A 26,940-nucleotide genomic window follows, 5' to 3' on the forward strand; every position below is an offset into this window, starting at 1 on the left:
CATATATCTCTCTAGTTTATTTTTCCATTCCCAAATAGATCACAATTTTCCACTGTGAAGAGGAAGAGGAGGAGGAAGATGAAGGAGAAAAGAAAGAGGAAGAAGAAGAAGGAGGAGGAGGAGGAGAAGAAGGAGAAGGAGAAGGAGAAGGAGGAGAAGGAGAAGGAGAAGGAGAAGGAGAAGGAGAAGGAGAAGAAGAAGAAGAAGAAGAAGAAGAAGAAGAAGAAGAAGAAGAAGAAGAAGAAGAAGAAGAAGTAGTAATAGTAGTAGTAGTAGTAGTAGTAGTAGTAGTAGTAGTAGTAGTAGTAGTAGTAGTAGTAGTATCAGTCCCATTAGACAGGGACTAATGGAAAGAAAAGGAGAACTGGGCTAAAAATCTCTGCCCTCAGGGTCACGGGGTTGGAAAGCCCAAGGGTTTTCAAGGTTTGCTCCTTGACCTGTTGGTGAGCAGAGGACAGAGGTTTCACTTGCCAAGGCTGTGATAGTGGAACACTCTGAGGCCACATCACTCCAGTCCCAGGTCCAGCCCTTGGCAGACAGGCACCAGGAGGGCCAACCTCTTTGGGCAGGGCCAGCAGAAGCCGGGAGCTATACTCAGCACACTGGCAGTCTCACTGGGACACCTGGAAAAAAGGCCAGACAGGCAGTGCCTGGGGGAGGGGTGCTCACTTGCACAGGGCCCATTGCCCCATGACTCTGAGTTTGAGCTATGCGGAGGACACAGAGAGAACCTGGAACAGGGCTGCACAGGGGCCTTCCTTTGCCTCTGCCCAGCACCCATTCACAGGCTCGCTTTTATATCCTCTCTGTAAAATGCAACTTCCTCCTCCGGAAACAGTATTGATTAGAGTGAATGTCATGGATCCAGTGAGACAGATCCAGTGCGACCGTGAAGGCAAACGCTTTCCGTTCCTCTCAGCTCCACCAGGTCTGGTAAGAGCAGTAGGGGCTCCTGTCCCTACAGACCTAGAGGCAAACCCAGTAATCTCTCTGAATCCACTGTTGTCCTAGGCCCTAGTAGTCTGAGACCAGCCTGCACCTAGTAACTTCTCAGGATTACCGTTTCTGGCCGTGTATATTCATTCTCATGCCCTGTACAGACCTGGGATCTTTTTGGACTGGGGATAGTCCGTTGCAGCGCTACCCACCAGCCCTGTAATCTCTATCTGACCTTGCCAAGTCTCCACCTTTTCCTTAGAAAAGTGCAATTATGGATGAGTATCTCTCTTCTCAGTCCTACCTAAGTCAGCCGCCGAACGCTGAGCCATGCTTAGAACCGTGAATAGTGGCGAAGTTACTTTGTTGCAACTGTTAGTGTCTGTGGTTATTTCCAAAAAAGCATTGTGCCTGGCGGATTCTAAGTGTCCACTAAATGCGGGGCGTGGCCACAGGCCACTCGTCGGCCTGGGGTGACTCTGTGTCCCGCCCCACTCCTGATCCGCCCCCATGGGCGGGTCCTAAGGTGTCTTAACGCGCCCGCCCGCAGCACCGGGCCTCGGTCACTGCCGGTCGCTTCCTGAGCCTCCTCTGGCTCTGTGTCTCTGTCCTCAGCTTCCACGTCCTCGCCCGACCGCGCCATGGAGGGTTACCATAAGCCAGATCAGCAGAAGCTCCAGGCCCTGAAGGACACAGCCAATCGCCTGCGCATCAGCTCCATCCAGGCCACCACCGCGGCAGGCTCGGGGTGAGCGCGCGCTTCTGGCGGGGCGGGGAGCCGGGTCCCGCGGCCTCGCGGGCTCCGTGTCGCTTAGCACGATGTCGCCACGAGGGCGCGGTCAGATGGCAGAGCCTTCCGCTGCTCCGGAGCGGCCGAGTTCGGCCGCGTGGGCCTCGGTCTCGCGAGCGCCTCCAGCCGGCCCGGGCTTCCCGGCTCCCGCTGTACCCGGGTGCGCCTCCTCGCTCTGAGGCTGCAGCCGGGAGGCCACCATGACTGCTGGCGGGAGAACCTGCGCACGTGTGGGCTCCAGCCCTCTCCACCAGCCAGTTGGTTCCTCTGGTTTGCAGACAGGGAAACTGAGGTTCCGGGTTTATATTAGTTGGCCAAGGTCACAGCAGGAGCTGGGATTTCAGCCCTTGCAGTGTAAAGAGAGTATATGTAGAGGCCACCATTTTGCAGGAGACTGCATCTCTAACCACACTCGGTAGCTCGACACTTTCTGCCTCTCCTATCTATGGGCTGGGGTCCTGCTTTGGATCTCGCAGCTGCTGGAGACTCAGGGTGGGGGCAGGGAGATGACTTGAGGATGCAACACCGAGAGAGTCTAAGATGAGATCCGAGGCAGGAGGTTGGAGTGTGAGTCTGGGGAGAAGGGGGTTTGCAAAGCTCGTAGAAGGAAGGGGCGAGGCCCACGCGGGAAGTTCTTAGGTAACGGTGTTTGCACACTGGGTGGTTTCAAGAAATTCTGAGGTCTTCATCGGGCCTGGTGTGAGACCTGACACAGAAAAATGCGGGCTTCTTGGGGTGGTTTGGGGGACCGGGGAGGGAGTTTCAGGAATCCAGCCAAGCTGTGAGCTTAGAACAAAGACCAGGATTCTGGATTCTGGCCAGTTCCATACAGAACATATTATTAAAGGAGTGCCTCTCTCCAGTCTTTTACCGTGGTTTCCTACTTACTTACTGTGGGTCCACTTGTGCTTTTAAGACGGAATGTCCTTAGAAGATTTGAACTGGGAGCCGTTGGCCACCCAACTTCCCATGCATACTTTGGACCTGTTATCTGTCTTGGTTTTAGATAGCTGCCTGTGATGTACGGTGTTCCCTGCCCAATTAGAGATTTGAAGTCCTTTCAACACTGTCCTCTCCCTATCTTAGCGCAGAGTAGGTCTTCACATCCATTTCCTTTATTGCTTGTTCTTTACTAGCCCCTACATCTCCCTCCAGGTCTGAAGTTAGTGAGAGAGGCAGAGAGGTTGACTGACTGGTGTCTGTGCAGCTGAGCTTTTTAATACCCGTGTAGACTTTTTCAGGATAAGGGAGAAGCTAAGTGGCTATTCCTGGGTGACATAGCGTCCTTGATTTGCATTCTGATAATCAGTTTACACACGAAGACACTGAAGTATAGTATGCTAAGTTGATTTCCCCAGACTGGTAATCAGTGGCTATTTAGTTAGTACTGCCTGTTACCAGGCTGGCCTACAGAAAGTCCTCTTGGGCACATGGGCTGCATCAGGCTGAAGGCGCAGGGAAAGTCAAGTTCAGATGGAAAGAAACTAAGTTACATTTACAACTCTACCGGACTTACTTCCAAAGCAGGGGTGGTCTCCAGGGGGAAGAAGGTTGAGAGTGGCTACAGAGTTGCACTCATGTTTACACTGTAGCCTTAGGCATTCATTGAACTCTGAGAGTATCTGTGTGCAAACCGAAGAGGTGGGTATGCAAAATATGAGAGGTGGGTATGCAAAATATGAGCGTGTTGCTTGCTTGTTACAGTATCTGTTTTCCTTGCAGAAAAATACTACTTGGAGAACTCTTGTTTTTCAGAAGGAAGTAACATTGCTCCTCAACCCCTGTCACAAGAATGATTTTGAAACGTGTGTGTGCAAAGAGTGTGTGGTGTACAGAAAGTATTTGGGGAAGATCTGAGACGTGAGTGTATTTTGGCTCCTGAACGTTTATTTGGAGTCTCACTTCAGTGAGAGGACTCATCGAGTGAAGGCAGGCTCGGCTCTGAAGTTCTGACCTAGTCAGTTGCAGACAGCTGAACTGGCCACCCAATCAGTATGTCCTGTCTTTTGGGACGATTTGGATGATGGTTTCAGGATGGCAAGAAGTCCTGACTGGACAGCCTTCCTTTATTATGTCATCAGCACTGCCTACAATGCTGACTTCACCAGGCCACAGAGAGCAAGTACGCTGGCCTCTGTGCGGGGAGCTGGGTGGACAGTACATGCACGGGTCAGACTCTCCCCGGTCATCTTTTTCTGCATGCAGAGGCAGCTGTGGCAAGGGTCCAAGCTTTCTCAAAGAAACTCCAGTGACCTTGTCAGGAGTGGCCAGGTTGCCCTCACCTTGCAGACCTAGGTTGTGTTAGTCAAATGGAGGCAAGTGTCATCTGAGGAGGTGCCAAAGTCAGGCCTCATTTAAAGGGGAAGTAGTCTGTGCTTTCAGCTAGTCCCTTAGGCTTTGGGGCGAGTACCTGAGAGGCTAGGGTAGATCCAGACCTGGCTTATGAGAACAGGAGATAGATCTAGCCCTTCTCTGCTCCGAACAGCAGCTGTACTTGTCAGAAAGATCCTAACTTTCTCAGAACTTCCCTTTCTCCATCTTTTTTTTTCTTCCCCCATTACTATAACAGGATACATGAGGCAATCTAACTCTACCAGGAAAAAAAAAAGTGTTTTTTTGTTTGTTTGTTTGTTTTGGGGAGGTTTTTTTGTTGTTGTTGTTGTTGTTGTTCTTTTTTTGGTTTTTGACTTCTGAAGATAAGGTTTCTCTGTGTAACAGCCCTGGCTATCCCTGAAGTCGCTTTGTAGACCAGGGTGAGCTCACAGAGATCTGCCTGCCTTTGCCTCCCAAGCACTGGGATTAAAAACATGTCACACACACCCAACCTCCAAAGAAAATGGTTTTTTGTTTTCTTGGTTTTTTTTTTTTTTTTGTTGTTGTTGTTGTTTGTTTATTTTGGTTGGATTCGTTGTTCTTAGATTTCTTTATGTGTATGAGTGTTTTGCCTGCATGTATGTATGTGCACATGTACATGCCTGGTACCTGCGAAAGTCAGAAGAGGACGTTGAACCCCCTGGAACTAGAATTGTGGATGGTTGTGAACTATCATGTGAGTGCTAGGAATGGGACCTAGGTCCCTAACAAGAGCAAAAAGTAATTTTAATCCCCTAAGTCTACACTCCAGCCTCAAGACAAGGTTGTTAAGGTCCGTTGGTATTGTTGTTTGTTTTTGGTTTGTTATTGTTGTTTAAACTTACAGTTTTAGATGGAGAAAGTTCAAACAGCATATGGGTGAGGCTCATGGTGGGAATATGTGTGAGAGGAAGAAACACAGTTAAAGAGGAAGTTGGAGACCAGGGTGGGGGGCAGCGTCTCACAAACTACAGTACCTCCAGAAAGTATAGCCCTAGTTCTCCTAAGGATCTTCTCCAGGGTTCCGCTCCACACCACCTCTACGCTCAGGACCAAACTTCCAACGGGAAACACACAAACTGCGTCCAAAGCACAGCTTTCAAATCCAGCCCCTTCCAAGTAAAGCTGAGGGTTCAGAGTGAGCAGGCCCTGGGTCCCAGGCCCTGCTGTGGACATGGTTATCCCTCCAGCCCTGGCATTCTGGAACATTCTGACCAGCTGTGTAGAGGGCTCTCTCAGGACTAGCCCCTGTGTGGAATCAGCCTCTTCAAGCAGAAAAGGGCCTCCAAGGGTCAGCTTCTGATTTCAGGCTGCCTGGGGCCTTCCGACTCCTGCCCCTGCCTATCTGGCTGAGGCAAGAGCAAAGCGGTTGAGATTGCCCCAGCAGCAGCAGCAGCAGCGTTTCTCAATTCAGGGTGAAGACACCTGGCAGCTCTTGGACTACTAGGCTCTTTGCCTGGGTAACCTCTGAGTCAGCAGAGCTAACGGCCAGTATTCCCTTAAGGCTAGGAACAAGGGGTGGGCCCTACACTAGTGTCTGCTGGAGATGACCTCGTGGCTTCCTGTGAACTCAAACTGGCTGGCTCCTAAACTTGGCCCAGTGTCTCCAGAGCCTGGTCCTGCAGAATCAAGAGCAGTTCTCTTCTCTCAGTATCCAGGACATCTCTAAGGCCAGGGACCTAAACAAAGCTGGGATTTTTAGGTAGGGTGCCCTTGTACTCAGAGGTGGGGTAGAGCAGAGCTCACACTGGGGTCTCTTGCTCCGCCTCCATGGGTGGGTGAAGAGCGTGACTGGTGCTGGCGGTACAACTTTTCTAGGAAGTAGAGACTCCTGAGAACATCACCACTGGGCTTTCTGAATACTGTTGTCCTTCTGCAGACAGATCTGTAACAGCTCGGTGGAGGGGCACTTTGCAGAATGAAAGGTTTTAAATGTACACTTTTGGCTCGCAGTGTTTTTGTGGTACTAGAGAGTGGACCAGGCAAGTACTCTGCCACTGAATTGCACTCTTAGCTAATCTACATAGTTATCAAAATTAGTGAATTTATCTTTTTTTTTTTTTTTTTGTTCTTTTTTTTTCAGAGCTGGGGACCGAACCCAGGGCCTTGCGCTTGCTAGGCAAGCGCTCTACCACTGAGATAAATCCCCAACCCCGAATTTATCACTTCTAACTTTAAGGCATTTCCCTCCTCCTAAAGATCTCTCTTGCCCAACCGCAGTTTCCTTCTCATCCCACACTGGGTCAGATTTCTGTCTCTGTAAATTTAATTCTTCTGGATATTTTATCATAATGTAATTGGACAGAATGAGGGCTTTTGGGTCTGGCTTCTTGCACAATGGTCGGCTGTCCATGTGGTAGCATGACTTTTCATGCTTGCTTTCTTCCCTTCCTTCCTATAGCTCACCATCTCCTTGTACGTCACATTCATTCATGAGTCTCTCTTACCATCCTGCTTTGTTCTAGCTCTGCTGAAGGCAGGTACAGGTCACCTGGCTTCCGAGGACCCTGACAGTCCCAGCCTTGGAAGGCGAAGTCTGTAAGACTTGGTCTGTGTTTGCATCCGTGTAACTATTAACTTAAGCTGGCTCAGAAGAGGTGAAAATCCTAAAAAATGGTTTGAGGTCCAGGGTCAGGTTCGTTCTGGGTGGGAATCAGCTCAGTATCTGAGGGACATCCATATGACACCCTGAACTTATTGAGAAACAAGGTCTTGCTCTATAACCCTGGCTGGCCTGAAGCTCTCTCTATAGAGGAGCAGGCTGTCCTTGGATTCATGGGAAACCCTCTTGCCTTTGCCTTGAAAGTGCTAAGATTACAGGTGTGCACTACCACACCCAACTTACAAAATATAAAGTGGGGAGGGAGATACAAAATTGCTTTATGCAAGCATGGGGACCTGAGGTCAGATCCCTAGCACCCACATTAGGGTGGTTAGTGTGGCTACACAATACCTGTAATACCAGTGCTGTTAGGAGAACCCTAGGAGCTCACTGGCCACCCTGTCTAGCCAGTTAGTGAGCTGCAGTTAGGGAGAGACCCTGTCTCAAGAATCAAGATGGGAGGTGATAAAGAGGGAGGTGACTGCTTTGTCTGTCACCTTATCTTTCCTTATCTCCTGTTATCCCACAAGACACCCTAAATGCACCTTCATTCTGTCTTTATGTAAATGCATATGTTACAAGTGTTTATATTCGCAAAGAATGTGGTCTTCTCTGTCTTATCTCGGATAGACGTTTTTTTCACGCTGTGTTAGTGAGGTGATGATGTTGGGTCTGGAAAGGCTAGGTCACGCATTGCTACTGCTGTGTGGTACCCCTCTGTATTTCACTCATCCAATCTGTGGATGCTCACAAGGGCCTGTCCCAATTACTCCTGGCTGTTTAATGTGGGAGCATTCCTGTCTGTTCCTCGGGGCACATTTGGAACATTTGATTCCTGTTTATGTTGCTATACATTGGCTCGCTGGGTCGTGGAGAATTTGCCTTCCCATGTGTTCCTTCTCTGCAGCTAAGTGCTCAGGTTTTCGCCTCCTTGAACAAGTTTGGGTAAACTGTATTTCCCCAGAATGTCCTCTGTCTTCAAATCTATTTCCATCAGGCACCTCAGAATACTTGCCGTATACTTGTACCTTGAGTTCTATTTAAAACAACCACAGTGCTGGGTGGTGGTGGCACACGCCTTTAATCCCAGCACTTGGGAGGCAGAGACAGGCAGATCTCTGAGTTCGAAACCAACCTGGTCCACAAAACTAGTTTGACAGCAGAGTTACACAGAGAAACCCTGTCTTAAAATCTAAAAGGGAAGCAGACACAGACTGACAGACAAAAGTTGGCTAGATTTTCAGTCTTCCAACTGCTTCACCACCCTTGTGACCTAGCTTTGGGGCTAGAAGTGTGGGGTGTTATTAGAGGGCTCGTCTTTCTCAGCAGCCTTGGCTCCAGTCCCCAACACTGTCTTTGCAAATAATAATGATTTAGAGAGAACTAGCTCTTGGCTCTCATTCCATATATTAAATACCTGCTTACTGTTTCATGGATTTCTGAAGGTTTTCTTTATCTTATGTGTATGGACGGTTTCCATGCAGTGATGGCAGAGGCCAGAGGAGGGCGCTGGATCCCCTAGTACTGGAGTTGCAGACGGTTGTCCACCTCCATCGTGGGTGCTGGGAATTGAACCTGGATCCTTTGGAAGAGTCATCAGTGCTGTCAACCTCTGAGCCATCTCTAGCCCCTGTTTTATTTTTAATCTTTTTTTCTGGGCTGGAGTGTTAGCTCATACCCTATAAGCATTAGGACCTGAAAGCCCTCAGAACCCGTGTGAAGAAGCTGGGTCTGGTGTACGCTCAGGATTCCATGCAGGTGAGGCAGAGACAGGTGCATCATGGGACTCTGCGGTTTGTCTCAAAAATCAACTAAGGTGCACAATACCTGAGGAAAGGCCACCGAGGCTCCTACAGGCATGCACAGACGTACACCTCAGCCCGGTTGTACTTCGTCAGCTTGAGTGAGATAGTAAAAGGCCCCTTGGGCCAAGGCAGTGGTTTTAAACAAACAGCCGAGTCTGTTTGTAATTTCTGTGCAGCACAAAGAGCAGGCAGGAGTGTAAGGACCTCCACCTCTGCTCCGCCTATATCTTCATGTGGACTCCATACAGCGTCTGGCTCAGGCAGCCTGAACTGCAAGAATTCAGTCCTTGAAGCCACAGGTCCCTGTGCTTCTGGCCCCAGGGATGGTCTAAAAAGCGCGGCTTCAGAGTGACTGTGTCTCCTCCGTGCTCAGCACCACACAGTTTACAGCATCTCCTCCCAATCTCTGGCTTGTTCTTTTTTTCTTCCAAGATTTATTTTATGTATGTGAGTACACTGTCGCTATCCTCAGACACACCAGAAGAGGGCATCGGACCCCACTGCAGATGGTTGTGAGCCACCATGTGGTTGCTGGGGATTGAACTCAGGACCTCTGGAAGAGCAGTCAGTGCTCTTAACCCCTGAGCCATCTCTCCAGCCCTTTTGGCTCATTCTTTTCTCCTGCATGTAGTGACTCCGGTGAACCAGGGTCCTGGCCTATAGGTGAGTAGTTGAAGGCCCTGAGAGGTTTGGCAGTGGCCAACCAACCCTTTCCTTGGTTTTCGCTGGGTTACCCAAGCACCTCTTCACAGCACCCACATTCATAAACAAAGAAGCTGAGCGGTGTGGGTGGGGATGAGTAAGTCACAGGTCCCATGTGCAGCCCGTATTCCCACTCAGAAGGCACATAGGGTTGCTTACTGGGTGTGAAGGCTGCATCAGCTGGCCAGATGTGGTGCAGGTCTCCTCCTTGGGGCCTAATAAGGAAAGCTTAAATCAATGATTCGTTCCTCTTGTTAACAAGATCTCTCCCTCCATGCGTCCTCCGTGTGAGCCTGGGCATTCCTCTGCCACAGATATCGCTGTGCCATAGTTTCCTCTTAGTCATGGCCATGCAAGAATGTCACCCTGGGGTCAGTAGGCGGAGTCCCGCCCCTATCTTGCTGGGCACTTCCTTCCCGACTGGAGTTTCCTCAGAACAGCTGTAAGGTTCCTCATCCCCACCTCAAATTTTTATTGCACTCATTTTTTTTTTTAAGATTTCAGTTGTGTGTCTGTGTATGGGTGTGTGCATAATCCTGTAGGTACCCATGGGGACCAGAAGGTGTCAGAACCCCTGGAGCTGGGGTTACAAGCAGCTGGGGCCAGACCTTGACACTTGTGGAAGAGAAGTATGAGCTCTTAGCTGCTGAGTCATCGTAGGAAACGACGAGGGCGGGCAGTTGGTCTGGGTGTTCTGCAAGTGAGGTTGGTGCTGGGAGCCGGGGACTAGGCTCCCTGTGAGACAGGCAAGACTTTCTCTCTCGTTCACATGTCCTCACCTCCCTCTTTTCAGGTGTAGTGTCTTTTCCCCCATGACCAGGAGTTCATAGAGATGGTTAAGTATGAGGCTACTGTGTGTTGGGAACTAAACCAGCATGGGCCGGTCTGGACTCCTTTACTAACTTGTCTTTGCTGAGAGCAATTTACCCCTAACCTGATGGGGAGCCCCAGAGGGGAGGAAGCTGCAAGGCTGCATGTGCCCTTGGGCTTCGTATCGGCATGTTTTAGAGTGAAGCATCTGGAACAACAACATCAGGGCCGAGCTGAGCTGCATGTGGGGGAGGCTGACCTTAATAGAGTATGGCTAGGCAGACTCCGGAGTAAGCCAGGAGCTGCAGCCTCTGGCCCTGTTCCCAGGGTAGGGACCAGGTTAATCAAGTGATCCTGTGAGACCTAAACTAATCTGGCCTCTAGGATATAATCCTCGCACGTTCTGAAACCATTCAGCTATTAAAACGAGACTAAAATAGAGACCCTACCACTCCAGAACTGGAAGGGCAGGTTCTTGCCTTGGCCAGCCCCACCTCGGCTCTTGTCCACCAGGCAGAAGGGTTTTTACCTTTACGATACGAGCTTGTGTGTTGCATGGCTCTGAGTGCTAGCTTTCAGAGTGTCCATTCAAAACACAACCAGAAAACTAATGTCCGATGTTTCAGGTTTACAAACCTCCCCTTATCCCTCTGCTCTTAGCCCCTGGGGACCCTGTGCTGGGCAGAAGGCTTCTCATAAGCAGGTGAACTCTGGGCAGTCTCTTTGGGTGGGCTCCTTGGTCACTTATCATCCCTCTAGGAACTCCTAGGTAGGGACTAAGCTCCACCCTCACACTGGGTACTCTGGAAGGCATGGCAGCCCCTGGGACCCATTAGCCACTCCAGAGCCTAAGCCATCAACAGTAGCCTCCTCAACCCATACCATGTTTCTAAGGAGTGGGAGCACTCTGGCTCTGATGGGCCAGGCCCATGTGAGTCTCCTCACAACAGGCATCCCCAGGCCTCTGACACATGCCAGAGTGGGCGTCGTAGGTCAGAGTCTCGGGCCATGATACTCATACCTGCCTTCTCTCCTTGGCCACAGACACCCCACATCATGCTGCAGCGCTGCCGAGATCATGGCTGTCCTGTTTTTCCATACCATGCGCTACAAGGCCCTGGATCCCCGAAACCCTCACAATGATCGCTTTGTGCTCTCCAAGGTAAGAGCCCTGCTGCCTGCCACATCTACCTGGGCCTGGGTCCTGTGAGGTCCCTGGAATGGTGAGTGGCCTTGGAGGAGACCCACCTGTTCAGTGTAAGCCTCAGCCCATCCTTGCCCACCTGCTGGTCCTACTCCTTCATGCCTTGTGCCGTTCTGGTTAATTGAGCTAAGGAACCAATTTCTAAAGTTAATGGATTGCTCTCAGGTGGCCTGAAAGAGTATTCGAAGCAGGGTATGGGGCAGCAACAGGACCTGTGCTTCTGCTGGGTGTGTGCTCAGTTTTTGACGCTTAACAGGCAGCACTCAGTCCAGGTCAGAAGGTCTGGATTCTGCCTGAGTCCCTCTGTTGTGCCAGCATTCTGGGGACCAAAGTTTGCTCTCCGTGTGAGCGACACCCCGCTGTGGCTTGAGAGTTGCCGACACCCTGCCTTGCCTCTTCTGGTAAAAATCCAAGCCACAAACCATACCACAATTGCCCCCAATTCCACCTGTCCTCTGGCCTGGCTCAACAGCCTCTGGCTCCCCGAGGCAGGCTGTAGGGCTTAAAAGTCTGTCCAAGTATGTTCCATGCCAGAAACAAGGATGAGGGTGGCGGCTGCCTGCTGGGGTTTTGGCCGGCGCAGCTGCACGGCTGTGCCCCCTGCACCTGTCATGGCACCTATCCACTTTTAGCTGTGGGAACTTTGGGCTGAAAACCAAGAGTCTGGAGAGGAATGAAAGGGGAGAAGCCTTCTCTGGCTTCCTCATCTGAAACAGATACCCTGGTTGGCCTGCTCGGCCAGGCCCCAAGCACCCTATGCAGTGGGAATGATCCCAGAAGCTCTGCCTGTGACCTCCTCCTTGTGCACCTCCTCCACACACAGGGCCATGCAGCTCCCATCTTATATGCAGTCTGGGCTGAAGCTGGCTTCCTGCCTGAGGCAGAGCTGCTGAACCTGAGGAAAATCAGCTCTGACTTGGATGGGCATCCTGTCCCGGTAAGTCCCCCGACGGGCAGCCTCCTGGACCTCTGCCTCATCTTCCTGCCCTCCACGAGGGAGAGGAGTGAGGCAGAGAAGCCAACTCTGATGAGGAGGGAAAGTGAGGGATGGGGAGCATGTTGTGTGAAGAGGAGAGGTCCCTGGAGAGGCAGTGACAAGGTGGTAGCACAGTACGAAAGGCACCTAGGGAAGGAAGCAGTTTGCACCTCAGGGCCACGTTGGTCCCAGCACATGCTAGCATATCGCTGGCACACTGTGATGAAGTCACTGGGGCCGGGCACTCTCTATTATCTGTGATATTATTTTATCTCTATTACTCACCTCTAGCTACCTTACGTGGTAAGCCGTGTTTATACATGAGGCCATTAAGGCTCAGAGAGGTTTGGTTTCCAGCCTGAGGTCAGATAGTTCACTAGAGGACAGGGTTTGGAACTGAACCCACCCCCGTAGTGACTTGGTCGTGTGAATAAGAAGGGCCTTGTGCAGGGAAGGGGCTCACTCACTGGCTCTGGGTGGGGATGCTGCCTGACTGCCATGGCGTGTGGGGGTGTAAGTTGGAAACAAACAGCTCTTTACTGGGCCCATGAAAAACTGGATCTCTCTTATGACAGAAACAAGCCTTCACCGATGTGGCCACTGGCTCCCTGGGCCAGGGGCTGGGAGCTGCGTGCGGGATGGCATACACAGGCAAATACTTCGACAAAGCCAGGTAATCCTTGTGCCCTTTGAGGGGGGTCCTCAATGGCTCAGGCTAAGCCCCGCACACATTGCTGCTCTTCTTACCTGATAGGGACTAAGTAAAATAAATTCCTACTGTCTTCTGCTCTCAAAGCCCAAGAGATGGTGGCACGGGCAGCGCCTTTTCAGATGAGACATACTCAGAGGACAGAAGGGACTCGCCCCAGGGTCTGACTACCAGGCCACATTTGCTCCCCGGTGCTACCACACACTCGGTCTAGTGCCTGGAAGTGTTGGTGGAGCCTGCTGCCCCACCCCCACGTCTGACTGGGCACCAGGAAGCTTGGCCTGGACTTTGCGTTTGAAGAGGATTAAATTGTGTTCCAGAGGGCTCCAGGGTCCTTGGGTCACCTCCCATTGACTAGTAAAGAAAGAGACTGCAGGCTGTACCCACACCCTGCTAGGTCGGTTTAGCTCTTCTAGCACCAGGCTGTTTGAAGAACTCCCAGTGCCCTCTGTGTCAGGGACAGATTTCAGCCATGTGATCTGCTGTGGACAGGTTGCATCTAGGAAGCAGAGTATGTGGGAGGAAGACCGAGTGCTAATTTTCAGCTAGATAAGCCCCTGTGAGATGAGAGAGGCGTGAGGAAGAAGTAACTAGGGAGAATACTCACATAGATCCTCTGGTCTTGCCCTGAGTGTCAGTCCCAGAAGGCATACCCACAGTCCCCAGGTCCCCTGTGGGCAAAGAGCTTCCTAGGAAGACTGGAGGGGACTGGCCTATAGCCAGGCACATTCCACTTCCCCAAGGCTAACCCTTGCAGAAGAATGGCCACAGCCAGGTCCCCCTGAGGACAGGTGGCTACAGGAAGCTTGACTGTTCTCCCCACACGCTGGGGAGCATCTACTACTGTTTAAAGGAAGTCCCTCAGGGGAGGGGAATTCCAAGTCAGTCTCTAGGAGAGCCCTAATCCTTCCGAGACCCAACCTCTCAGTCCAGGGTCACTGGGATGACAGCCATCGCAGCAGTTCCCACCTGAGCTTTAGGGCTAGCGTAGCCCCACCCAGAAGTGATTCACTCTGAGGTGAGGCGTCTCAGAGAATGAGGTGTATTCTTAAGAATATTTTATCTGGCCTAGAACCATAGACGTGAGTTAATTATTCCCTACAGTTGCTTGAAATAATTCCCCGTGAAGGATCATTTCCTGACCTCAACATAATAGAACAAGCCAGTGTAGCGAGAAGGGCTTCAGTGGGTTCCCAGGGGCTGTGTTGGCTTAGAGCCAGTGCTGGCTGAGACCTGGGCCCTCAGACAGTACCCAGAGGGTGGGGGACTCAGATCGTTAGAGCACCAAGAGATTATCAGGCACAACCAGGCACCCAGCGGTAGCATGCTGACAGAACTGAGTGGGTTACAGCCATAGTCTTCCTGCAAGCTCTTTTAAAAGTTTTGTTTCATTTTGTTTTTTAAGATCATTTATTCTTCAACAATAACAACAGCAAAGCTTCTAGTGTCTTCAAATTCCTGGTGTCTTACTCTTCCAGATGTAAGGACAATAAACCATTGTCCCGGGGTTTTCAAAGTGACAATACTTTGAACCTATTTCTTTTTTTAAGATTTATTTATTTATTATATATAAGTACATTATAGCTGTCTTCAGACCCACCAGAAGAAGGCATCAGATCTCATTACAGATGGTTGTGAGCCACCATGTGGTTGCTGGGATTTGAACTCGGGACCTCTGGAAGAGCAGTCGGTGCTCCTAACCACTGAGCCATCTCTCCAGCCCCCTTGAACATATTTCTAACAGTCTTCACGATCTATAATTTGCATAGCTAACATTCTTATTTACAAGAATAAAACATACTAAGTTTAGTAGCACTTCCAAAAAACTAGAGAGATATCCAATGAAAAACATGATTTAAAATTCAAGGTCTCCCAGAAGACAACGGGCCCCATGCAGGTATTGTCAGTTCAGCACTGAGAGCAGCGATTTAAAAAGAGAGAAAGAGGGGCTGGGGATTTAGCTCAGTGGTAGAGCGCTTACCTAGGAAGCGCAAGGCCCTGGGTTCGGTCCCCAGCTCCGGAAAAAAAAGAACCCAAAAAAAAAAAAAAAGAGAGAGAGAGAAAGAAATGCAGCGTATGACTTTGGCACTTTATTTTATTATTTATCTATATTTTGCTAAGTTGCTGTGGCCAACCTTGAATTTCTGACCATCCTGCCTGTTTCTTTTCTTAACCCTTTCCCTAGTTTAATTCCCCTAATAATATATTTCTTGCACACCAAGTCTTCATAAGAAGGTTTACAAATTTAAGTTCACATCCTGCTCTTTAAAGCGCTGCCCCCTCCATCCTGCCCCTCCCCTCCCCGCACCCCCCACAAGGCAGATGTGCATAGCATCTGAGGCAAGGTATGGCGGTCAGAAGATAACTAGAGGGTGATGAGGCATTGGGTACCATTACTCACTGAGCCCCCAAACATCCTAACAGTCTTTCTCGGGCATTTTCTCAGTGTTAAACGAGCAAGCCCTGTCTTAGTGGCTGTATCATGTGCTGTAAACATGTGTCCTTTCGCCTGCCTTCTGTTGGACATGCAATGTGGTTTCCAGAAAGTTCTTATCCAAGCTCATGAGTTCGCCCGTGCAGACCCTGACCCTTACTTGTTGTTTAGTTTCTCCTCTAATCTAGTAGGGCTTTTGTTTCTGCTCTCTGGAGAGTAGAGTAGCTGGAATTGATCACAATTACCATTAAGCCTTCCTGCTGGACAGTGCATGCCTTCAGTCCCTCCGTTCAGGCTGCAAAGCGGGTGAGTCAAGGCTACAGAGCGAGGCCCTGTCTTCACAACAAGAACCGAATCACACACATCAGGAGGGCACCTCTACCTGAAACTGCTTTGGTTTTTGCCTGGCCTAGGTCTGTAGGTTTTTTTGTTTTTGTTTTTGTTTTTTTTTTTTTAATTTTATTTATTTATTGTATATGAGTACACTGTTGCTGTCTTCAGAGCCCCCAGAGGAGGGCATCGGATCTCATTACAGACGGTTGTGAGCCACCATGTGGTTGCTGGGAATTGAACTCGAGTCCTCTGGAAGAGCAGTCGGTGCTCTTAACTACTGAGCCATCTCTCCAGCCCGGTCTGTAGGTTTTTAAGCACATCTCATATGTTTGATTTTTTACTCCCCGGGGGAGCGAAGGCCTTCATTATAGTAAGTTAACAATTCTTCCACTGAGTTGTTCCCCAGCCCAAACATCTTTGAATTTTTCGAACCCTGACTGGGTGCCTTTTTAATTAACAGTCTCCAGGCAGCGACACTAATACCTGTATTCAAATGATCCATTCTATAATACCAATCCCTAACTCTTGACCAGTCAGTCATCTCCAGCTAGGGTTAACCCAGGCCTCTCGACACCCACATCTAATCACAGACTCAATCCTAGCATCTCAGAACCTTAGGGTCCCTCCTCACCTTTGACCCTATGGGGCCAGCCTTGCCTCTGATCTTGACAGATGAGACTATGCTATAACTCTGCCTGGCTCCTGTCTGGCTCTCTGGAAGTGTGTTGAGCATGTGACACAGCCATTCAGCCCCCAAGAAGCCCTTTCTGGAGGTCAGGATCCCCGTATGCCTGCCTCTCTGGCCTCTCTGTCATGAAGATCCTTTGGGGAGCTGCTGTGTCCGGCCAGTGCTCCTTTGGGGTGTTAAGGCCCCTGGTAACCTGCAGGGAGAGAAAAGGCACCGTAGGAAAACCAAGTTCCAAAAAGGCATGTGTCTGACATATGGGCCCTCCTGGCCAGGGTAACCAGTGGCCCCATGTAATAAACAGCTTACAGGAGAAGCCCCAGGCAGGAAACAGGAAAGGAACTCTGGCCTGGGCCTGTGGAAGTGCTGAGTCATGCTGACAGCCCTGGCTGCCTGGCACTGGGCCTGCAGTCAGTTTGAGGGCCTTTCTCAGGAGTGGGGGGGGGCGGGTATCTGTGTCCTCTGTGAGCCTGGCCCGGCGGAGCCACACAGCTGGACAATACTAGGCAAGGTGAAGGGGTACCCTACCCCCATCCTGTGACCCCTCCTCCTGCTTGTATTTCTTTTTTTTTTTTTTTTGGTTCTTTTTTTCGGAGCTGGGGACCGAACCCAGGGCCTTGCACTTCCTAGGCAAGCGCTCTACCACTGAGCTAAATCCCCAGCCCCTCCTGCTTGTATTTCTATATAGCAAGGAGCTGCCTGCCAGTCCAGGACACAGTCAGACGTGCAGCCTTCAGACAGGTCCTTTGACTGTGGAATGTTTTCCGGGTCTCTGGACCTGGGTAGTTCCTCTCAAGAAGGTCACTCAGTTCAGGGCATCAGCCATGACACCTCTACCTTACCTCCAGATCCTCACCTCTTCTGGGGCTCCTGAGCCTCTGAACCAGTTCCCACCCCTCTTCACTCCACCCTCCCCTGGGGGCCAAGGAAACTTCTGTTCTCTGAGTGCTGTATCCTGATTTCACGCTCTCACCTTGCCACTCTGCTTTGAGAAGACCACACTTGTCTGTGTTGAGAGGAAGCCGCCTGGAGAAAGGCCCAGGACAAGTCCTGGGACTTGGAGGGAGCCTACCCGTGAGGCACCTGGTCCCTGTGCTGAGCCAAGGTCCCCGCTGGAGGGCTAGCCTCAAGCCCATTGAACCACTCTTCCTTGGTTTCCTCTTGGCCCAACAGCCCCAACCCTGATTCTGATTGGTGAGGTGTGGGCTGGGCACTAGGATCCCAGTGATGCCATTGACCCTCCCGTGTCCCCGTTTTCTGCTCTCCATACTCACAGGCGGCCGTCTGTACCTCTGCTCGATAGGTTTTCTGGGAAAGGTGGTGTTGAAGGCTTTACACTCCTGGGAGGAGAGGGACCAGCCCTACAGCCTGCCTTTTGTCCACAGCTACCGAGTCTATTGCATGCTGGGAGACGGGGAGGTGTCCGAGGGCTCCGTTTGGGAGGCCATGGCCTTCGCTGGAATTTACAAGCTGGACAACCTCGTTGCCATTTTTGACATCAACCGTCTGGGCCAGAGCGACCCAGCCCCGCTGCAGCACCAAGTGGACGTCTACCAGAAGCGCTGTGAGGCCTTTGGGTACGTGTGAGCGGCTGTGGCCTGAGAAGGGCTGCTCTAAGGCGAGGGTTCTTTCACATGGGTGCACAGCTTACCACCTAGACCCGGTTGTACACAGGCTCAGTGAGACTAAAGGGCGTGAAGCAAAGTTGGGCGTGAGGATGGGACTGGGACCTCATGTGTTTGGCAGCCCCAGCCAGCCTGGAGGGTAGGGACAGGCCTCCTAGAGACATGGTGTCAGGCTTTCTGAGCGTCCCACCGAGCTTTTCACTGGCAGTGAACTCAGAAGCAAGTGTTGCAAAGCAGGGAAGCAAGTGCCAGCCTCAGTGGCTCTTAGGTGCCACACCGACAGAGGGGGACTCAGAGGAACAGAACATGAGGGTCTGGGTGAGCATCTCGAGACCTGTGACTGTTGGAGGTCTTGACCTTACAAAGGGAGGAGATGGGGGTTAGGAATATTCTTTCTGTTGGGTAGATAAGGAAATAGCCACAGCAAGCCTGTGGGGTCTTTTTCAAGATCACACATGTCTGGAAGCTGTATAACCCTGTGGGGGTCTACGTAATTCGTGCCTGCGGCCAAGTTCCGCGAGTGCTCATACGACTTGCCCTGTGACCTTGAACAGGTTGTAGTGTGTACTGTGTGTGTGTGTGTGTCTGTGTCTATGTGTGTCTGTGGTGTGTTGTGTGTGTCTGTGTGTGTGTCTGTGTGTCACTGTGTGTTTTGCTGAGGGTGGGACTGGGACCTCATGTGTTTGGCGAATACTTCACTGAGCTACGTATATACAATCTTTATTAATATGCCTAAAATGGTGATGTTGACAGCCTAGCTCAGTGCTACAGTTCTTTCCTTGCCCGTACAAGTCCTTGGCTTCAGTCCTCAACCGGCAGTGAGATGTTTGGGTCCACAGTGCTGTCCCAGTTTCTTGCCACATGGTAGATAACGTGATTGAGTATAAAAGCTTGCAGCTTCTGTGGAGGTCAGGTGTGCCCTCCACATAAACACTGAGTCGAGCATTCTGTGAATCTAATAACAGGCGGGTTCCAAACATTGCCTACAAAGTGGCTCTCAGGAGGAAATGAGTGGATCAGGACAAAAAAGACCCCGCATGAGCCAAGCTTTTGGACTGCTTGGAAGGAGGGAAATTAAAAGTAACCAAAGGAAGCAACATAATGTAGGGAAAGGAAGTCCATCTAGATTGGAAACAGTAGCGTCTTAGGCTTTCCAGCTGGAGTTTGACCATGGCTGCATGCAAGCAAGCTCCCAGATGCTGGACCACATCTTTCCCCGAGGGCTTTTCAGGCTACTCTGGCACCTGGCTGCCCCTTACCCTGTGCTACCTCTGTCCCCAGCTGGCATGCCATCATCGTGGATGGGCACAGTGTGGAGGAGCTGTGCAAGGCCTTTGGTCAGGCCAAGCACCAACCAACAGCCATCATTGCCAAGACCTTCAAGGGCCGCGGGATCACAGGTCTGTGTGTGAGCTTCCCCAACCCCACAGCCACCCTTGAGCCTGGAAAAATGCCTGCCTTTCGCTGTTCCCTAAAGTGACTGGTCTTAGTGTAGGGTGTCACTTAATGGAGGGTCCCTGCCCGCTCTGGCCCTCTGCCCTGGGTTGCAGTGTAGCATGCCCTGTAGAGCCCAGGGGCTCCTGGGAAGACCCTCATTCTCCCCAAAGAAGCAGTGCAATGGAGGGATGTGTGACAGAGGCCTTCACCAGTCTCTAGACGAAGGCTCCCTGCTCAAGCGTGAAGCAGGCACCCTGTGCAACGCCAGGGGTGGACTCCAGATCCCATGGTCTTGTTTAACCCTTGTCTCCTTTGAGATGGAAAAATCAGAGATCAGAGACAATGAGAACCCTCACCCTAGTTCAAAAGGTGGTTTAAAAAAAAAAGACAGAAGACAGGACCAGGAATATGTGGTTTCTATGCCTCTGTCCCAACACCTTGGTGGTGGGGACAGAAGAGAACAAGGACAAGGTGACCCCTCAGCTACTTAGCAAGTTTTAGGCTAACTGGGCTATGTGAGACTTGTGTTTCGAAAAGGAAGAAAGAACTGGTAAGATGGTGTGGTGGGTAAGGGCACCTGCTTCCAAGCCTGACCTTCTCTGGTCTTCAGTTTTGTCTTCTGATGGCGACCCCCCCGACCCCCCAGACTGAGTCTGAGATCTCTAGCAGACTTGTAAGCATGGACTGTGGAGACGGAGGCTAGGGCCTGCAGGGACAGTGGCAAAGGGGACAGACATCTGCCCACACATGGTTCCTCCCCTTCCTATTCATCCGAGCCATTTCCCTGAGTGGTGACCAGAAGTCCCTTTCTGTGACACCACCATTGCCCTAATTTTCCTCTGTGGACATTCTAACCTGACCTGTCTTCTGTCCCACAGGGATTGAAGACAAGGAGGCGTGGCATGGGAAGCCCCTCCCCAAAAACATGGCTGAGCAGATTATCCAGGAGATTTACAGCCAGGTTCAGAGCAAAAAGAAGATCCTCGCCACGCCCCCTCAGGAGGATGCCCCTTCCGTGGACATTGCCAACATCCGAATGCCTACCCCACCCAACTACAAAGTGGGGGACAAGGTACCTAGATGGCCCTTTTGTGAACTGGCTGGAACTGGGTTGGGCCTGGTTCTTTGGCCTCCCACAGCCTAGGCTAAGATGAGCCTTCTGGGGGGCTATGAGAATGAATGTGGCAAAGAGGGGAGTTCAGGCTCCTTGTCTGCTCCCTGACTGGGGAGTTATGTGGCTGTAGAGGCTCAGAGAGGCCAGGGGACTTACCTAAGGTTGCACAGTAAGCTCCTAGTGGAAATGATTGCTGAGTTCAGGACTGCTTCATAGTCTGGCAAAAGCTAGGCAGAGTTGTCTCGGTCCGAGGCTTTTCCTTGAGAAACTCATCGTGAACTTTCTGACTCAGGCCCTTGTCTTCCCATGTATGGGCAGTTCTAAGTGTTACGGGCCTCATTTTCTGTTTCTCTTTTTGTGTTTTCCGTTTCTTGACACCAAGTTTCACTGTGTAGTCCAAGCTAGCCTTAAGTTCAAGTACTCTGACCTTTGCTTCTCTGGTGCCGGAGTTACAAGCACGTGCTGCTCCCATGTTCCTATTTTTATCATCCCTCGAAAGCTTCAAAATCCCCCAAGAGTCAGACAAAACTCTAGACCCCAGCCCTGTACATGCCTCAGTGGTACTCAGAGTCCTTGTTTCTCCCCACAGATAGCCACACGGAAAGCCTATGGATTGGCCCTTGCCAAGCTGGGCCACGCCAGTGACCGCATCATCGCCCTGGATGGAGACACCAAAAATTCCACCTTCTCAGAGCTCTTCAAAAAGGAGCACCCAGACCGTTTCATCGAGTGCTACATTGCTGAGCAGAACATGGTGGGTGCCTGGGTAGGCTGAAGAACACAGACAGCACAGCCGTGGGACTGCCATGACAGGGTAGCAGCAGGCTGAAGCCCTCTTTCTCCTTCGGTCAGCCATATTGGCAGTGCCAAGTGATAGCCATAGGTCAGCTGAAAGAAAATCACAAGAGTAGCTAGGACCCACATTGACCTTTGACCTTGGGTAGCCACTTTTGGGGATGATTATTCCTAAGGGATAGTTACACACGGGAGGAGCTTGTACGTAGGACAGATCTTCGTAGTAAAGGGGACCTGCTGGTCTAGCTATAGAGCCTATTTTTTCTAAAAAGATGGGCTCTCATGTGGCCCAGGATGTCCCAGATTTCAATATGTAGCTAAGGCTAGTTTGAATTCCTGACCCTCCTCTGCCCCAAGTGCTGAGGGTACAGATTGCACCATACCTGATGTCAAAGGAAACTGAATTAAGAGCTTTGAAATGATTATTTCAAGTCAGAGGAGCTCGGGGTTGGGAAACGGATGGCAGGGTCGCCGGTACACAGGGGCCTCTCGAGTTTGCATGCTGGGATCTCTTCCCCCATGTGGCCTCAGGAGGGCTCTGGGCTCCCTGCTCTTCAGGGCTGACCTGGCTCCCCCGCCCTCAGGTGAGCATTGCTGTGGGCTGTGCCACACGTGACAGGACAGTGCCCTTCTGCAGCACTTTTGCGGCCTTCTTCACACGCGCCTTCGACCAGATCCGCATGGCCGCCATCTCCGAGAGCAACATCAACCTCTGTGGCTCCCATTGCGGCGTGTCCATTGGTGAGTTGAGACCTGGCGCTGGCGCTGGTTACCTTTCTTGCCTTGAGCCAGTGAATGTAGGAGGGCATGTTGGACCCAGGGAGCCAATCATCAGCTTCTTTTCCACACTCCAGGGGAAGACGGGCCCTCGCAGATGGCCCTGGAAGACCTGGCCATGTTTCGGTCGGTCCCTATGTCCACCGTCTTTTACCCAAGTGATGGAGTTGCCACAGAGAAGGCAGTGGAATTAGCAGCCAATACAAAGGTTAGTCACGTGGCTGTTCTTTTGGAAGCTATCCCTTCCACAGAGGCAAAAGAGGAGGCCAGCACAAGGTGCAGCTGGTTACCTGTTGCCTAGGAAGGCGTTTTCTGGCCGTGTCCCTGATGTTTGTACACCTTAAAGAATCAAGACTGTGAAGAGCAAAACATACTGTTCCTAGTGCATCATGGCAGACACGGCCAGTTGATGAGCGCTCTGCCGGTTTAGCCATCGGTGCTGTTTGCCCTCCTTGAGAAGAAGAACAGTAAAAGGAGTCTCGTATTCCAGGGCAATAACTGCCCTACCACAGACTGGCATATAGAGTTAGTTTCCTGTATCTCACCTGAGAGCCAGGGCCAGCCTTGCTGGGGCATTCTGGGGAATAGCCCCACCGGGAAGCCAGGCCAATCCACCTAGAAGTTGCTTCCAGTCTGAGATTAGCCAAGCTGTGGGTGCTTCTCGTGTGTTCAGAGGGGCCATCTCCAGAGAACAAGTCCCACGTCTCTGCTCTAGCACCCCGGACAGGATGATGACCGTGCCCAAGTTTATAACTGGCTGATGGCTGGAAGGGGCTTGAATCTAGGGAGAGCGAGTGGCCCTCTAGAAAGCGCCACCCGTGCCGGTCTAAGATCTGTCCTGTTTCTCAGTTTATCTATTCCAACCTCAGGGCATCTGCTTCATTCGGACCAGCCGCCCAGAAAATGCCATTATCTATAGCAACAACGAGGATTTCCAGGTTGGCCAAGCCAAGGTGAGTGTCCTGCATGCATGAGAGAACCCAAGAGAGCCACCCACCCTGTCGCTTCTCCTACTTTTAGAACCTGTTCTGGCCCCTCACTGTCCCCTTGTCACCCTTAGGTGGTCCTGAAGAGCAAGGACGACCAAGTGACGGTGATCGGGGCTGGCGTAACTCTGCACGAGGCTCTGGCTGCTGCAGAGATGTTGAAGAAAGGTAAGAAACAGAAACTGGGAAGGTCCCAGCCTGAGCTCGGCCTACACGGCCCAGGCTACCCAGAATCTCTAGTTCAGGCTGATGGAGATACCTGAAGCCACCCTATGATCCCAGGATATCAGATCAGAGGCCTTGGAGCCTGCCAGGGAAACTGAAATCTCAGCTCGGCTGGGCGCTAGTTAAATGAGTTGTTCACCATCTGCGTGTCTCAGTTTCCCCATGTGTAACCTGGTACTTACCCTTTATGACCGGCCCGAGGCCTTAGGTGTGCCTCGACGTTCACACTGCTACTATTATAATGTCAGCTAGTGATGTGGTAGGGACCAAGTATCAACCTCCTCATCCTCTCTGTAAGATCACCAGACATGTCACATCCCAAGCTTCTGAGCACCAGGAAGCAAAGGGTAGTTGCTTGGTTAGGTGGCCTCAGAGTGGCCTGTGCCGTGTGGGGGTGAGCAGGACTGAGGCTGTAGCAGAACAAGTCCGAGAAGTCAGGAAAGCCCCACCCGGGCAGAGCATCTAGGCGGCTGGTGTGGTAAGCTAGCTTTTTGTCCGAGAAGGTCACTCTGGCTACAGCTCTTCTCCCCGTTACCCCAAAAACCTTCATGCTAGATCAGTCTTCCCTTTATCTTCAAAGGCATAGGGGGATCAGAGCCCCATATTCTGCTCTAAAAGTCAGTCCACAGGGCACCACTGTCTCCCAAATGCTAGATAAAGTGAAGGCTTGCCCCAGAGAATAGTTCTTCCTAGGCCCGAGACACCCTGGTCAGGATAAGGGGTCACTGCAGTTCTACCACAGGGGAAAGCCCAGCACCCAGCCTTTCTCTTAGCTGTGCTCTGGTCTCCTTCACAGAGAAGATCGGCGTCCGTGTACTGGACCCCTTCACCATCAAGCCCCTGGACAAAAAGCTCATTCTCGACTGTGCCAGAGCAACCAAAGGCAGGATCCTCACCGTGGAGGACCACTACTATGAAGGTAACTGGAGCTGCACCCGACTAGCTAGGGAAGATGAGGGGCCGGGGAGCCAAGCGGCAGACTGACTTTAAATTCCTCCGAGGACAGTCCGCCTTTGCCACTCACGGCACTGGCAGGGGCTCATGGGGTGGAGCAGCCAGCAACCATGAGTTAGCTGAGTCCCTAAGCCAAAGCCTAAAGCCTCAGAGGAGGCCAGGTCTCAGCTGTGCTGTGAAGGCTCGGGGTTCTCTAACTACAGCTGAGTTCCTGGGCCTTAATTAGATAAGGAGGTAAAGTAGATGTCTGGGCAGAGCAAACAGGAAAAGCAAGGTTGAGTGTCCGAGTCCTCTAGGGTACATCCCATTTTTACAGAAGCCTCTGAGGAAGAGATGAGCTGAGACTCTAAGGGGGAGTGCACAACTTGTGGGAGTCAAGCTGACCGCCACCTGTACCATACATACATGGTGCGCACACACACTAAATAAAGAAGTGTTCGAAGCATTAACTGAAGGGGCAGGAAGGACTTCACATTCTTCCAGAGACCCCTGTTCAATCCCTAGCACCCACACAGCAGTTCACAACCATCTATAGCTCCCCAGTGTCCTCTTCCTGCCTCTGAGGGCCTGGGGCAAGCATGTGGTTCACAGACGTGCAGGCAAAACACTGGTACACATTAAAAAAAAAACAAAAACAAAAACCCTTTGTTTTCAATTACATAAAGCTAAGTGTTGAGGCAACATCCCTTTAAATCCTAGGACTCAGGAGGTGAAGATAGGGTGAATCTGAATTCAAGACCACTGTGATCTATCCACACAGTGAATTCTAGGCCAGTCAAAGCTACAAACTATGATGTAGGGCTCCAGTGGTAGAGTGTGCATGAAGTCCTAGGTTCAATCCCCAGCATGCTGCTGCATAAAATCAGGCAGGGGCCTATGCCTATTATCCCAACACCCAGGAGGTAAAAGTATCAGAAGTTCAAGGTCGGGTTGGGGACTTAGCTCAGTGGTAGAGCACTTGCCTAGCAAGCACAAGGCCCTGGGTTCAGTCCTCAGCTCTGGAAAAAAAAAGAAAAAGAAAAAGAAGTTCAAGGTTGTCCTAAACTATAGGGTAAGTTTGGGGCCATCCTGGGCTATGTCAAAAGAAAAAAAATGACAAAATGAGAGTGCACATTTGATTAGAATAAGTAATGAGAATCCTGATTGATTAGTGATGTCTGCTCCGGCAAGGGTGGTGGTACACCTGCAGTTGTGTGGTCTCTGCCATCTCTGGCTCAGGACTAAGACCTCTCTGACTTTCCTCTGCTCAGGTGGCATAGGCGAGGCAGTATCTGCTGCGGTAGTGGGCGAACCTGGAGTCACAGTCACTCGCCTGGCGGTCAGCCAAGTACCACGAAGTGGGAAGCCAGCTGAGCTGCTGAAGATGTTTGGTATTGACAAAGACGCCATTGTGCAAGCTGTGAAGGGCCTTGTCACCAAGGGCTAGGAAGGACATGGGATGCCGGGTGGGTGAACTACACATTCCAGGGATGTTCTGGCAAAGGTGCTCAAGGGTGTACCGAGTGGAAAGGTAAATATATGTTTTGAGAAAAAAATTAATCCTGACTGTTTTCTTTGATATGAACATATCCAGTATAGGAAGGGAGAAAGGAAGAGAGCTGGCTGTCTAGACTTGGGGGGGTCAGGATCTAAGGTGTACCCTGGGATCCCCTTCTCCAGTTCAGCCTCTGCAAAGCCAGAACTACTACCCACTGTAGCCTGCCTTTTAGCCAGATAGGATCCAGCCCCTTTTCTCACCACTGTACCCTAAAGGACTGTGGAGTTCTCCCTGCCTTATAAAACTTTCCTGATCCTTCTTAGCCGCCTCATGCCCCCCAAGGTCCCGCAAGGCTTCCTTTTATAGGTGGCCCACTGGTAAGCTTCCTAGGAATTCCTCAGTGTCCGTAGGGAAGATGAGGCCCATTTGTGGAACTAGGCACATGTCTGCTCCTTGAAACCGGAGCTGTTCAGCTGGTGAGCTGCCTGGCCAGATCCTTCCGTGCCAGGGAACTGAATGGTACCAACTCCAGAAACAGCAGATAAGGTAGGTCTCAGGGAGAAGACGGTGATTCCTCAGTGGGTGGTCTTAGGGCAAACCCTGGGAGAAACTCTCCTTCACTGAGAAAAGAAGGCAAGTCATCGCCCTGTGGGGACAGCTGAGGAACTTCCCAGTCAAGAGTTTGGAGTTTGGACATAATTACAATGTATTTTCTTATGTAGTCCATAACAACAAAAGGGTAAAGCAGAAAATCAGGGATTCGGGGTGCTTGGGCACCACCTGGTGGCCATCTCTGGTACTACAGTGCTAAACACACCCCACAGCAATCTGTGGAAGGTGCTGTTTTCTGAGATCTGGGAAGCAACTGCTCGCAGAAGGAGATGGAGGTGCCCGTGACAGTGCTGAATGAACTTCGTATGCATTTTATTTGATCCTTACTCCAAGATACCATTTTAGAAGATATTCCTCTTGGCCCAGTGCTGAGGATTGGTCTGTTGCTTTGTATCGTAACATCAAATACTGTACCTGAAGGTCTAAAAGCTTTTGTTGTGCAAACCTTCCTTAATCTAACACTATTGTTTAAATAAAAATGACTACAGTCAATTACTGGAGGGATTAGAGGTAGGCCGCTTTTGAGTTTCCTGGTTGGGGGTTGCGGAGGGAGGAGAGGTGAGAGAAGGAAGCCACCACAGGAGGAGGTGACCATGAACA

At 51.0% G+C, this 26,940-nt stretch overlaps 1 protein-coding gene across 2 annotated transcripts; it reads left to right on the top strand.

Annotated features, from left to right (window-relative positions):
- Tkt (transketolase) lies at window positions 1-25,790 on the top strand. 2 transcript variants are annotated; one of them, NM_022592.2, is made up of 15 exons: window positions 852-928; window positions 1,552-1,684; window positions 11,042-11,159; window positions 12,025-12,138; window positions 12,753-12,850; window positions 17,724-17,915; window positions 19,245-19,363; window positions 20,279-20,472; window positions 21,104-21,268; window positions 21,894-22,050; window positions 22,164-22,294; window positions 22,956-23,039; window positions 23,147-23,240; window positions 24,094-24,216; window positions 25,502-25,788. In NM_022592.2, exons 1-15 carry the CDS (start codon window positions 859-861, stop codon window positions 25,675-25,677), a joined length of 1,968 nt encoding a protein of 655 aa, NP_072114.2. In that variant the 5' UTR covers window positions 852-858; the 3' UTR covers window positions 25,678-25,788. The 2 variants fall into 2 exon arrangements, with proteins under 2 accessions (XP_006252723.1, NP_072114.2); XM_006252661.2 differs by having other exon boundaries at window positions 1-1,684; window positions 25,502-25,790.
- The last annotated feature ends 1,150 nt before the right edge of the window (window positions 25,791-26,940 follow it).

Source organism: Rattus norvegicus, chromosome 16 (genome assembly GCF_036323735.1).
Source record: "Rattus norvegicus strain BN/NHsdMcwi chromosome 16, GRCr8, whole genome shotgun sequence".
In the NCBI taxonomy this organism is placed as follows: Eukaryota; Metazoa; Chordata; class Mammalia; order Rodentia; family Muridae; genus Rattus; species Rattus norvegicus.

Bases quoted from the DNA above. Each gene is read 5' to 3' on its own strand.
- Tkt (NM_022592.2), top strand. From the start codon at position 859: ATGGATCCAGTGAGACAGATCCAGTGCGACCGTGAAGGCAAACGCTTT. The intron at 20,473-21,103 runs GTACCTAGATGG...TTCTCCCCACAG, and splicing joins ACTACAAAGTGGGGGACAAG to ATAGCCACACGGAAAGCCTA. The intron at 21,269-21,893 runs GTGGGTGCCTGG...CCCCGCCCTCAG, and splicing joins ACATTGCTGAGCAGAACATG to GTGAGCATTGCTGTGGGCTG.